The 14220-nt window shown below is 41.1% G+C and overlaps 1 protein-coding gene across 1 annotated transcript; it reads left to right on the forward strand.

Annotated features, from left to right (window-relative positions):
* The first annotated feature begins 2838 nt into the window (after window positions 1–2838).
* On the forward strand, window positions 2839–3798 carry LOC122916902 (olfactory receptor 2S2-like). Its single transcript, XM_044264286.1, has one exon. It carries the CDS (start codon window positions 2839–2841, stop codon window positions 3796–3798), a length of 960 nt encoding a protein of 319 aa, XP_044120221.1.
* The last annotated feature ends 10422 nt before the right edge of the window (window positions 3799–14220 follow it).

Here is a 14220-nt window from a genome sequence, read left to right on the forward strand (position 1 = left end):
GCAAATAATCCTAAAATTTGTATGGAATCAGAAGAGACCCCGAATCGCTAAGGAAATGTTGAAAAACAAAAATAAAATGGGAGGCATCACGTTACCTGATTTCAAGCTTTACTACAAAGCTGTGATCACCAAGACAGCATGGTACTGGCATTAAAACAGACACATAGACCAGTGGAACAGAGTAGAGAGCCCAGATATGGACCCTCAACTCTATGGTCAAATAATCTTCGACAAAACAGGAAAATATATACAGTGGAAAAAAGACAGTCTCTTCAATAAATGGTGCTGGGAAAACTGGGCAGATATATGTAGAAGAATGAAACTCGACCATTCTCTTACACTGTACACAAAGATAAACTCAAAATAGATAAAAGACCTCAACGTGAGACAGGAATCCATCAGAATCCTAGAGGAGAAATAGGCAGTAACCTCTTCCATATCAGACACATTCAAGATATGTCTCCAAGGTAAAGGAAACAAAAGCGAAGATGAACTTTTGGGACTTCATCAAGATCAAAAGCTTCTGCACAGCAAAGGAAACAGTCAACAAAACAAAGATTCTGGTCATTTCAATTGAACTACCTGTCGTTCAGCAACTTTAACATGGTGGGCACTAAGGACTTCCAGGGCTGAAGCCCTCACATGGGTCAAATCTGCGCATCACTCATGCTCACAGCACACTGCTCATGGGAAGAAGCTTCTGTGTGCACAGCTCTGGCTCACAGGAGTGGACAGGATGGCTTCTCTAACAGAAACCACTCTCCTTGACCTCTCCAGCCACAGCATATATTTATCACTGTTGAATCCTGCTTGTGGTATGGACTGCAGTGTTTCCTTTGCCTTTCTTGGGAAAAGGAAGGGGCAGGGAGAGCCACTGGGAGGCATGGGAGATAAGTTGGGGCAGAGGTTCATGGCGGAGCACCCAGAGTGGAACCGCACTGAACAGACGGGAGCACCCTCACGTGCTGAATTGAGGGATGGGGGAAGGGCCCTAAGCCTGCACAGAAAATACCATGAAACCCATGGTTGCGTCATGTGGGAGACCTCTCCTGGCTCAGAGCAATGCTCCTCTGCAGGGCACAACTTGTACCTCCTTCTCCCAGAAATATTTGACAGTGTCTGGAGACACACTTGGTGGTCACAGCTCAAGGAACAGGTGCTATAGGCAGCAGGTTGGCAGAGGTCAGGGATGGTCCTAAACATCCTCCGATGCACAGGACAGCCCCACACAACAAGGAACTCTCCAGCCCCAAGTGTCACTAGTGCTGAGGCTGATAAAGTCTGGGGTAAATAGTCCAGGGCGGGAGTCACCCACCTGGCAGTGTATCTCACATAAACTCCAACCATGACTGAAGCAAGAGCAGACTGGGCTATGAGACACAGCAGAGAGCACACAGAGCTGGTACCGCAGAGACAGACTCTGTCCAACATCTGTGTAAGACAGTACAACAGCTATTTGGTGGGAAGAACTCAGATTTGGGGCCCATGATCCAACTTGGGCTCTGCCATTCAATCTTAAGAACCATATCTTTGGCGCCTCTGAGCTTTGCTTACTTTTATTTATGACACCTGAATGACACTGTCTTCTCCATGGCTTGCTTCAAAGAATATGGCACAGAATACATGTTCATTAATATTAACGACATTGTCTACCCTCTGACCAAGCGCACACACACAGGTTTACACACACACACACACACACACACACACAATCATGACACACACACATATACATGTGTACACACCACTGCAATTAAGAAAAACCTATAGAAATATTACAAATAAGAATTCTGAATACAGGGTCTGGTAATTGTTGCTGAGAGTCTGTAAATCCTCTACCCAAAGGCATGTAAGTCTTCCCATAAGCTAGCTGCTTGCAGGGAACCCAAGAATGGAGGCAGAGCCAGAATATTACACAAGAATACAGTATAAACATAAAAGGACAAAGAAAAACCATTCCTTAGACACCTTTGGCTAAAAGTTCACCAAACTCTAATGAGCTGGGGTTAGATGTTAATGCCATACATCCTGCTGTCTGATAACTTACAGTCTGCCCGGTTATTAAGAACTGAGTTAACTGGTCAGTAAGCTGCATGGCTGTCATCCCATAGTCTGGGTTCACTCACTCCAGTTACTCCTTCTGTGGCCTTCATAAATTCTTCCCCATGAGGGAACCTCTCCCACATACTGCTTTTAATATGAATTAGAATTGGCAGATCCCAATTCTGACAATAGTCAAGACTATTGCTAAAGGTGGGCAGACTAAGGAAGGACCCCTCAAATGGTTGAACTTGTACCTAGGCTTATTCTGCCTGGATGGGGATTAGCACTTTTAAACAGGTTCTTCCAAATGTAATCATATTGAAAGAGGCTAAACTTTGGTAGTTGCAAGAACACGATCAGCTTGGGGATTCTCCTCTCTAACCATCTAAGAAAGCCCAGATTAAGGGAAATTTCTATGCATTTAAATCAAAAAGAAGTAACTTACAGCATTTTCCCATGCTCATCATAGAGCAGAATGCCCTCCATGACAGGGTATTAGCTCTGCTGGGCTCAGGTCCCGTCTCTATCACCACCTTGCTCAGAAGACTTGGACAGGTCACTTCCCCTCTCTGGGCCTTAGTGCAGTATTTGTAAGCTCTATTCCAGCCCTGACTGTCCCCCATCTAAGATCTAACCACACTCCTACCTACTGTCTCTTTCACTCATTTATCTCTTATGCACATATGTTCTCCTATTCTGTAGCACAGAGTGATGGTGTACAAGATGCCTGAGACTTTTCTCAAGAAAGCCTCCTGTGCTACTTTTGTCCTTGGCTGATGACAGAAGGCATAGCACATGGAAAAAGCCAATTGGTCTTCCCCTGTGACAGGTTTCATTATCATGGGCCTCTCAGCCTACCCAAAGCTGGAGAAAATGTTCTTTGTGCTCATCCTCCTAATGTACCTGGTCATCTTGCTGGGCAATGGGGTCCTCATCCTGGTGACCATCTTTGACTCCCGCCTGCACACACCCATGTACTTCTTCCTGGGGAACCTCTCCTTCCTGGACATCTGCTACACAACCTCTTCCATCCCTCTAGCCTTGGACGGCTTCCTGACTCCCAGGAAAACCATCTCCTTCTCAGCCTGTGCCGTGCAGATGTTTCTCTCCTTTGCCATGGGAGCCACAGAGTGTGTGCTTCTGGGCATGATGGCATTTGATCGCTATGTGGCCATCTGTAACCCCCTTAGGTATCCCGTGGTCATGAGCAAGGCTGCCTATGTCCCCATGGCTGTCAGCTCCTGGGCTATTGGTGGTACAGCTTCTGTGGTACACACGTCTTTGATAATTCAGCTGCCTTTCTGTGGGAACAATGTCATCAACCACCTTGCCTGTGAGCTACTAGCTGTCCTAAAGTTGGCCTGTACTGACATCTCCATCAATGTAATCAGCATGGGGGTGACCAATGTGGTCTTCCTGGGGGTCCCAGTTCTGCTCATTTTTGTCTCCTATGTGTTCATCATTGTTACCATCCTGAGGATCCCCTCAGCTGAGGGGAGGAGAAAGGCCTTCTCCACCTGCTCTGCCCACTTTACTGTGGTGGTCATCTTCTATGGGACCTTATTTTTCATGTACGGGAAGCCCAAGTCTAAGGATCCCCTGGGGGCAGAAAAACAAGACCTTTCAGACAAACTCATCCCCCTTTTCTATGGGGTGGTGACCCCCATGCTCAATCCCATCATCTACAGCCTCAGGAACAAGGATGTGAAGGCTGCTATGAGGAACCTGGTCTCTCAGAAATGTTTCACCCAGTGATGGAGGGCTCCTCTGTCCTTTATCCCACTCTATGGGATAAAGAACTTCTGATCATTATAGCTGCCATTCAAAAGACAAGTCACGTGATCCAGAATCCTCTCTTGACCTTCTATCCATTTTCAGAGAACATTTAACTTTTCAGAATATATCTTGTGAGTTCTAGCCATACAGCTGAGAGTTTTGACAGATGCCACACAACAGATCTCTAATTGAATACACAAAGACATTCTGAACACATGATAAAACCAAGGTGAGAGGAGCCAGCCATCAGAGTGAGCTTCATGAATGGCCTGCACTGTGTCTGAGCTACAAAGCCAGTGCACAGAAGAGAGAGGGCGCTCCCAGCACTGTTGCCATCCCTCTTGGATTCCCCAGGAAGAGTCACAGGAACAAGGAGGAAGTGGGAATTTTCATTTTGGACTGTTTTTAGAAGACAGTCAGTTTGGCTGAAGTATAAGAAGAGACAAAGACAAGTTCTCCACCTAGAGGGCTTTTGGGTGGGAACAAGCTAATCTGGAACACTCAATTTCTTTTTAGCTATGAGAAAATTGAGGCCATTTTTTCTCTCTGTACTTCACATTATGAAACACTGCTAGGAAGTTAATGGCAAGAAGGAGTATAGAGTTTGAATTTGATGCTCATCACTTAGAGATATCCCCACTAGAAATGCTAGTATTTGGTTGGATAATAACTCACATTCTGGAAAAAAGAAAGATGATAGAGAGAGATATAGACAGATAGATAGGGGCTAAATATATTTGAAGACTTTGGGGGCTAATATTTGACACATTTCTTTATTTCAGGACTTCACAAAGTCTTTAATATGCTACAGTACACATTGAATGTCCAAGAGATGTAAACTCGGTAGCATTTCCTGAGCCTCCATAGCTCAGCAGGATAAAAACAGGGAAGCTTTTTCTTACATATGAGTTTCGGTTGGTTGCCTAAACTTTTTCAGTCTATTTCATCATATTTTAACATCTAACCACTTGATTTAACACGAATTACTTATTATAAACAAGTGCTTTGTAAATGGTAAGCACAATGGAACTATTAGATACCAGTACTGGTCGCATCATGAATGCTGCCCAGTGCTGCGTGCCATGTGGATCAGAGTAAGACATCGTCCCTATATAGAGCAATAGACAAACAAGGTAATTGAGAGATTCAGAGGTGTTAGCAGATGAATAGAAGCAAGTTTTTATGGCAAGTTCTATGAAGTTCTTTGAATATGGCAGACTTTTTTCTAAAGAGAATTTAGAAAGTGAGTCTAATTTTGAGACTAGATCTTGGAAGTTGGAAGGTTTTGCTTCGAGTGATATTTACATTTTCATATATTTATTAAGAATGCATTGCTTAAGGGAGTTCCTGGATGGTTCCATCAGTTAAGCAGCTGCATTCAGCTCAGGCCATGATCCCAGAGTCCTGGGATAGAGCATGTGTTGGGCTCCCTGCTCAGGTGAGCCTGCTTCTCCCTGTACCTTTGCCTACTGCCCCCCCTGCTGTTCTCTTTCTCTCTCTCTCTCTGTATCAAATAAATAAATAAAATATTTAAAAAAAAAAAAAGAATGAATTGCCTAAGGATGCCTATTTGGTTAATAAAATTTCACATCCTTATGTCAGTCCTGTTCCTAACTTCTACTTTGTACTTTGAAGACAATCAAATGACCAACAGACACCAGAAAAACTGCTCAACATCAGTTGGCATCAGGGATATGCAAATCAAAACCACAATGAGATACCACCTCACACCAGTCAGAATGGCTAACATGAACAAGTCAGGAAATGACAGATGCTGGCGAGGATGCAGAGAAAAGGGAACCCTCCTACACTGTTGGTGGGAATGCAAGCTGGTGCAGCCACTCTGGAAAACAGTATGGATGTTCCTCCAAAAGTTGAAAATAGAGCTACCCTACAACCCAGCAATCACACTACTGAGTATTTACCCTAAAGATACAAATGTGGTAATCCAAAGGGGCATGTGCACCCAAATGTTTATAGTAGCAATGCCCACAATAGCCAAACTATGGAAAGAACCTAGATATCCATCAACAGATTAATAGATAAAGATGATGTGGTATATATATACAACGGAATACTATGTTGCCATTAAAAAAAAATACGAAATATTACCATTGTAATACTGTGATGTAACTGAAGGGTATTATGCTAAATGAAATAAGTCAATCAGAGAAAGACAATTATCGCATGATCTCTCCAATATGAGGAATTTGAAAGGCAGGGCTGGGGATCTTTGGGAGGAAGGGAGGGAAAAAAATGAAACAAGATGGGCCCAGTGAGGGAGACAAACCATAAGGGACTCTTAATCTCAGGAAAAAAACTGAGGGTTGCTGGAGGGGAGGGGGTGAGAGGGGTGGGTTGACTGGGTTATCGAAATTGGGAAGGGTATGTTCTATGGTGAGTGCTGTGAATTGTGTAAAACTGAACTTCACAGACCTGTACCCCTGAAGCAAATAATACATTAGATGTTAATAAAATAAAACAAAAAAAGGGAAAAAAGAATATATGTGTGTGTGTGTGTGTGTGCTGTGTGTGTATACACACAGCACATACACACAATGGAGTATTACTCAGCCATCAAAAAAAGAAATCTTAATTTCAAGGAAGTAAGATGGCAGAGGAGTAGGAGACTGAAATATCATTAGGTCCCCAGAATTTAGCTAGATAGTTATCAAACCATTCCAAACACCTACAAACTCAACAGGAGATAGAAGAGAAGAAAAGCAGAAATTCTAAGAACAGAAAATTGACCACTTTCTGGAAGGTAGGATGTGTGGAGAAGAAAATCCAAAGCAACATGAAGATAGGCTGCAGGGGGAGAGGCCAGCTGTTGGCAAGCGGTAGAGCAGTGGAGCACAAAATCAGAACTTGTAGAAGTCTGCATCACTGAGGGATGTCGCTCCAGAGGCTAAGCAGGGGTGGAGTCCTCATAGGGACAGTGTGCTCTCAGGTCCCGTGGGTCACAGAAAGATCAGGGGTATCTGAGTGTGGCAGAGCTGCCAAGTATTGATGTGGGGAGGCCAGCTGCAGAAACGGAGCTGAAATAGGCTGAAAGCCTATTCCTGTGATCCAAAGCACAGTCAGGCCACTACTCTTCAAGCAGGGACCCCACAAGTGGTAGATCTGGAGACACCCCTTCCTTCACCCTGAGGAAGAGCAGCAGGGGAGTGTGCAGCAGGAATCTGCTGGGTTTGGAGACTCCAAATGGGGCCATGCACCAGAGATAGAAACACTCAGTCACAAACCAGGTGAACTTGGACTGTGGCTGGAGACCAAGGAGATAGGAATGATTGGCTGCTGTTATCTGAGGGCGCACAGAGGAGTGGGGCCCCAAGCTCTCGGCTCCTGCGGGGCTGGAGATTTGGAGGCCGCCATTTTCACTCCTGTCCTCTAAAACTCTACAGAAGCATTCAGGAAACAAAAGCTCCTGAGAGCAAACCTGAGCAGATTACTTAGCCTGGTCCCTGACAAGGACCTTTGCCTTGGGCAAAGACATTTGAGAATCACTGCAACTGGCCCCTCCCCCATAAGATCAGCAAGAATATCCAGCCAAGACCAAGTTCACCAATCAGTGAAAACTGCAGAACTCCAAAGCTAAGGGAAAACAACACATAGAATTCAAGGCTTTTACCCCATGATCCTTTAGTCTTCCAAAGTTAAATTTTTTTAATTTTATTTTTTTCTTACTCTATTTTTTTTAACTTTTCCTCTTTCCTCTTTTAACATTTAACTATTTTATCTTATCAATATCTTTTAAAAAATCTTTTTAGGGGTGCCTGTGTGGCTCAGTGGGTTAAGTCTCTGCCTTCAGCTCAGGTCATGATCTCAGGGTCGTGGGATCGAGCCCCACATCAGGCTCCCTGCTCTGCAGAGAGCCTGTTTCCCCCTCTCTCTCTCTGCCTGCCTCTCTGTCTACTTGTGATCTCTCTCCCTCTCTCTGTCAAATAAATAAATAAAATCTTAAAAAAATAATAAAAATAAAAAATCTTTTAAAATTTTCATTATTAGAGTCATATTTTATCCCTTCATTGTATTTAACCTTATTTTTGGTATACAAATAGGGTTTTCTTTAAAATTTTGAGATACAATTTCTTCTAGAGATCAAAACATACCCTAAATCTAGTGCATTGCTTTGTTCAAATCTCCAGACTGATCATACTCTCTCCTCTTTTATTTCTTTTTCCAACTAACTTATCAATTCCTTTTTTAAAATCTTTTTAAATTTTCATCTTTACTATCATATTCCATCCCTTCATTGTGTTTACCCCTATTTTGTGTGTGTGTGTGTGTGTGTGTGTGTGTATTTTTTTCTTTCTTTAAAATTTTGGGATGTAGTTTCTTCTAAGAGAACAGAATACACAAAAAATCAAGTGGGTGGCTCTGTTCAATTCACCTAATATATATATTTTTTATTTTTTATTTTTCCCCCTTTCTTCTCCCCCAGGTTTCAGGTCTCTTCTGATTTGGTTAGCATATATTTCTCTGGGGTCTTTGCCAACCTTTTAGTATTTTGTTCTCTCATTAATCTATTCATATCTGTATAAAATGACAAGGCAGAAAAATCATCACACAAAAAAAGGAACAAGAGGCAGTATCAAAAGCATAGGGACCTAATCAATATGGACATTAGTAATATGTGAGAATTAGAATTCAGAATGATGATTATCAAGGTGCCTGCTGTGCTGGAAAAAAAAGCATGGAAGACACTAGAAAATCCCTTTCTGGAGAAATAAAATCCCTTTCTGGAGAAATAAAAGAACTAAAATCTAACCAAGTTGAAATTTTAAAAAAGCTATTAATGGGGGTGCAATAAAAAATGGAGTTTCTTACCACTAGGATAAATGACGCAGAAGAGAGAATTGGTGATACAGAAGACTAATTGATAGAGAATAATGAAGCTGAACAAAAGAGAGACAAACAACTAGGGGACCACGAAGGGAGAATTTAATAGATAAGTGATACTATAAGAAAAATAATACTAGAATAATTGGGATCCCAGAAGAAGAAGAAAGAGAGGGGGCAGAAGGTATATTGGAGCAAATTATAGTAGGGAATTTCCCTATTATGGCAAAGGGAACAAGCATCAAAATCCAGGAGGCACAGAGAACATCCCTCAAAATCAGTAAAAATAGGTCCACACCCCATCATCTAATAGTAAAACTTACAAGTCTTAGAGACAATGAGAAAATCCCGAAAGCAGCTCAGGACAAGAGGTCTGTAACATACAACAGTAGAAATATTAGATTGGAAACAGACTTATTCACAGACACCTGCAGGCCAGAAAGGACTGGCATGATATACTCAGAGCACTAAATGAGAAAAACATGCAGCCAAGAATACTATACCCAGCTAGGCTGTCGTTGAAAATATAAGGAGAGATAAAAAGCTTCTAAGAATTTGCAAACACTAAACCAGCCCTACAGGAAATAATGAAAAGGGTTCTCTAAGCAAAGAGAGAGCATAAAAGAAATAGACCAGAAAGTAACAGAAACAATATACAGTAACAGTCACCTTACAGGTAGTACAATGGCACTAAATTAATATCTTTCAATAGTTACCTTGAATGTAAATGGGCTAAATGCCCCAATCAAAAGACACGGGACCTCCAGATTTAAAGTGAGGGGGTGGAAAACAATTTAAAATGGACATCAAAAGAAAGCTGGGGTGGCAATCCTTATATCACATGAATTATATTTTAAGACAAAGACTATAATAAGAGATGAGGAAGGACAATATACTATACTTAAGAGTCTGTCCAACAAAAAGATCTAACAATTTTAAATATTTTTGCCCCTAACATGGGAGCAGCCAACTATATAAACCAATTAATAACAAAATCAAAGAAACACATCGACTATAATACAGTAATAGTAGAGGACTTTAACACTGCCCTCACTGAAAAGGACAGATCATCTATGCAAAAGATTAACAAGAAAATAAAGGCTTTAAATGACACACTGGACCAGATGGACATCACAGATATATTCAGAACATTCCATCCCAAAGCAACAGAACAGAAGAATACACATTCTTCTCTAGTGCACATGGAACATTCTCCAGAATAGATCACGCCGAGGGTCACAAATCGGGTCTCAACCAATATCAAAAGTTTGGGATCATTCCCTACATATTTTCAGACCACAATGCTTTGAAACTAGAACTCAATCACAAGAGGAAAGTTGGAAAGAACTCAAATACATGGAGGCTAAAGAGCATCCTACTAAAGAAAGAATGGGTCAACCAGAAAATTAAAGAAGAATTGAAGAAACTCATAGAAACAAGTGATAATGAAAACAACGGTTCAAATCTGTGGGACACAACAAAGGCAGTCTTGAGAGGAAAGTATATAGCGATACAAGCCTTTCTCAAGAAACAAGAAAGGTCTCAAATACACAACCTAACCCCACACATAAAGGAGCTGGAGAAAGAACAGCAAAGAAAGCCTGAACCCAGCAGGAGAAGAATAATAAAGATTAAACCAGAAATCAATGAACTAGAAACCAAAAGAACAGTAGAACTAATCAATGAAACTAGGAGCTGGTTCTTGGAAAGAATTAATAAGAATTGATAAACCCCAGGCCAGACTTATCAAAAAAGAGAGAGAGAGAGAGAGAGAGAGAAAGGACCCAAATAAGTAAATCATGAATGAAAGAGGGAGATCACAACCAACACCAAAGAAATATGAACAATTATAAGAACCTTTTATGAGCAAAAATACGCCAGCAAATTTGACAATCTGGAAGAAATTGATGCATTCCTGGAGACATATAAACTACCACAACTGAACCAGAAAGAAACAGAAAACCTGAACAGACCCATAACCAGTAAGGAGATTGAAGCAGTCCTCAAAAATCTCGGGAGTTGGGGGAAATTGGAAGGGGAGGTGAACCATGAGAGACTATGGACTCTGAAAAACAATCTGAGGGGTTTGAAGGGGTGGGGTGTGGGAGGTTGGGGGAACCAGGTGGTGGGTATTAGAGAGGGCACGGATTGTATGGAGCACTGGGTGTGGTGCAAAAACAATCAATACTGTTATACTAAAAATAAAAAATAATAATAAAATAAATTTTAAAAAGAAAAAGAAAAAAAAATCTCCCAACAAACAAGAGCCCAGGGCCAGATGGCTTCCCAGGGGAATTCTACCAAACATTTAAAGGAGAATTAATTCCTATTCTCCTGAAACTGTTCCAAAAAGTAGAAATGGGAGGAAAACTTCCAAACTCATTTTATGAGGCCAGCACTACCTTGATCCCAAAACCAGACAAGGATCCCATCAAAAAGGAGAATTACAAACCAATATCCTTGATGGAGACAGATGCGAAAATTCTCACCAAAACACTAGCCAATAGGATCCAACAGTACATTAAAAGAATTACTCACCATGACCAAGTGGGATTTATTCCAAGGCTGCAAGTTTGGTTCAACATCCACAAATCAATCAATGTGATACAATACATTAATAAAAGAAAGAACAAGGGACGCCTGGGTGGCGCAGTTGGTTGGATGACTGCCTTCAGCTCAGGGCGTGATCCTGGAGTCCCGGGATCGAGTCCCACATCAGGCTCCCAGCTCCATGGGGAGTCTGCTTCGCTCTCTGACCTTCTCCTCGCTCGTGCTCTCTTTCACTCTCTCTCTCTCTCTCAAATAAATAAAATAAAATCTTAAAAAAAAAAGAAAGAACAAGAACCATATAATACTCTCAATAGATGCTGAAAAAGCATTTGACAAAGTACAGCATCCTTTCTTGATCAAAACTCTTCACAGTGTAGGGATAGAGGGTACATACCTCAATATCATCAAAGCCATCTATGAAAAACCCACTGCAAATATCATTCTCAATGGAGAAAAACTGAGAGCTTTTTGGCTAAGGTCAGGAACACGGCAGGGATGTCCATTATCACCACTGCTATTCATCATACAATGAGAAGTCCTAACCCCAGCAATCAGATGACAAAAAGAAATTAAAGGCATCCAAATTGGCAAACAAGAAGTCAATCTATCACTCTTTGCAGATGATATGATACTATATGTGGAAAACCCAAAAGACTCCACTCCAAAACTGCTAGAACTTGTACAGGAATTCAGTAAAGTGTCAGGATATAAAATCAGTGCACAGAAATCAGTTGCATTTCTTTACACCAACAACAAGACAGAAGAAAGAGAAATTAAGGATTCAATCCCATTTACAATTGCACCCAAACCCATAAGATACCTAGGAATAAAACTAACCAAAGAGGCAAAGAATCTATACTCAGAAAACTATAAAGTATTCACGAAGAATACTTTATAGTATTCTATAAATACAAAGAAGACACAAAGAAGAAGACACAAAGAAATGGGAAAGTGTTCCATGCTCATGGATTGGAAAAACAAATATTGTGAAAATGTCCATGCTACCTAAAGCAATCCACACATTTAATGCCATCCATTTTTTTCAAAGAATTGGAACAAATAATCCTAAAATTTGTATGAACAAGAAGAGACCCCAAATAGCCAGAAGAATGTTGAAAAAGAAAGCCAAAGTTGGTGGCATCACAATTCTAGATGTCAAGCTCTATTACAAAGCTGTCATCATCAAGATAGGATGCTACTGGCACAAAAACGGACACATAGATCAATGGAACAGAATAGAGAACCCAGAAACAGACCCTTAACTCTATAGTCAAATAATCTTTGACAAAGCAGGAAAGAATGTCCAATGGAAAAAAGACAGTATCTTCAACAAATGGTGTTGGGAAAATTGGACAGCCACATGCAGATGAATGAAACCAGACCATTTCCTTACACCACACATGAAAATAGACTCAAAATGGATGAAAGACCTCAATCTGAGAAAGGAATCCATCAAAATCCTTGAGGAGAACACAGGCTCACAACCTCTTTGAACTCAGCCACAGCAACTTCTTCCTAGGAACATTGCCAAAGGCAAGGGAAGCAACAGCAAAAATGAACTATTGGGACTTCATCAAGATCAAAAGCTTTTGCACAGCAAAGGAAACAGTCAACAAAACCAAAAGCCAACTAACAAAATGGGAGAAGATATTCACAAATGACATATCAGATAAAGGGCTAGTATCCAAAATCTATAAAGAACTTATTAAACTCAACACCCAAAGAACAAATAATCCAACCAAGAAATGGGCAGAAGACATGAGCATACATTTCTATGAAGAAGACATCCAGATGTCCAACAGACACATGAAAAAGTGCTCCACATCACTCGGCATCAGGGATATACAAATCAAAACCACAATGAGATACCACCTCACACAAGTCAGAATGGCTAACATGAACAAGTCAGGAAATGACAGATGCTGGCGAGGATGCAGAGAAAGGGGAACCCTCCTACACTGTTGGTGGGAATGCAAGCTGGTGCAACCACTCTGGAAAACAGCATGGAGGTTCCTCAAAATGTTGAAAATAGAACTGCCCTATGACCCAGCAATTGCACTACTGGGTATTTACCCTAAAGATACAAACGTAGTGATCCAAAGGGGCACATGCACCCGAATGTTTATAGCAGCAGTGTCCACAATAGCCAACTATGGTAAGAACCTAGATGTCCAACAACAGATGAATGGATAAAGAAGAGGTGACATATATATATATATGACATATATATATATATATCATGGAATCTTATGCAGCCATCAAAAGAAATGAAATCTTCCCATTTTCAATGATGTGGATGGAACTAGAGGGTATTATGCTTAATGAAATAAGTCAATTGGAGAAAGACAACTATCGCAACTATCATATGATCTCCCTGATATGAGGAAGTGGAGATGTACCGTGGGGGGTTTCAGTGGTAGGAAAAGAATATATGAAACAAGATGGGATCAGGAGGGAAACAAACCATAAGAGACTCTTATTTAATCTCACAAACAAAAGAGGGTTGCCAAGGGGAGGGGTGTAGGGAGAGAATGGTGGGGTTATGGACATTGGGGAAGGTATGTGCTATGGTGAATGCTGTGAAGTGTAAACCTGGTGATTCACAGATCTGTACCACTGGGGTTAATAATACATTATATGTTAATAAAATATTTTATTTATTCATTTGAGAGAGAGAGAAAGACAGACAGACAGACCTTGAGTGGGGAGATGGGCAGAGGGAGAGAGAGAAGCAGACCCCTAAACAGGGAGCCCCAATCAGGACTTGTTCCCAGGACCCTGAGCTCATGATCTGAGCCCAAGTCATATGCTGCCTTGTTCTTTTAAATGGCTGAGCCAGACAATATACTACCTTGTTCTTTTGAATGGCTGCATATGTTTCATTTAAGTTTGTGCCATCATTTAATTACCAGTCTAATAGTGATAAACATTCAGATCTTCCAAACTTTTGCAATCTTATGCTATTAAAATCAATGCTACAACAGATTTCCTTGTCAATTAATAATTTGG

This window comes from Neovison vison, chromosome 9, assembly GCF_020171115.1.
Source record: "Neovison vison isolate M4711 chromosome 9, ASM_NN_V1, whole genome shotgun sequence".
Lineage (NCBI taxonomy): Eukaryota > Metazoa > Chordata > Mammalia > Carnivora > Mustelidae > Neogale > Neogale vison.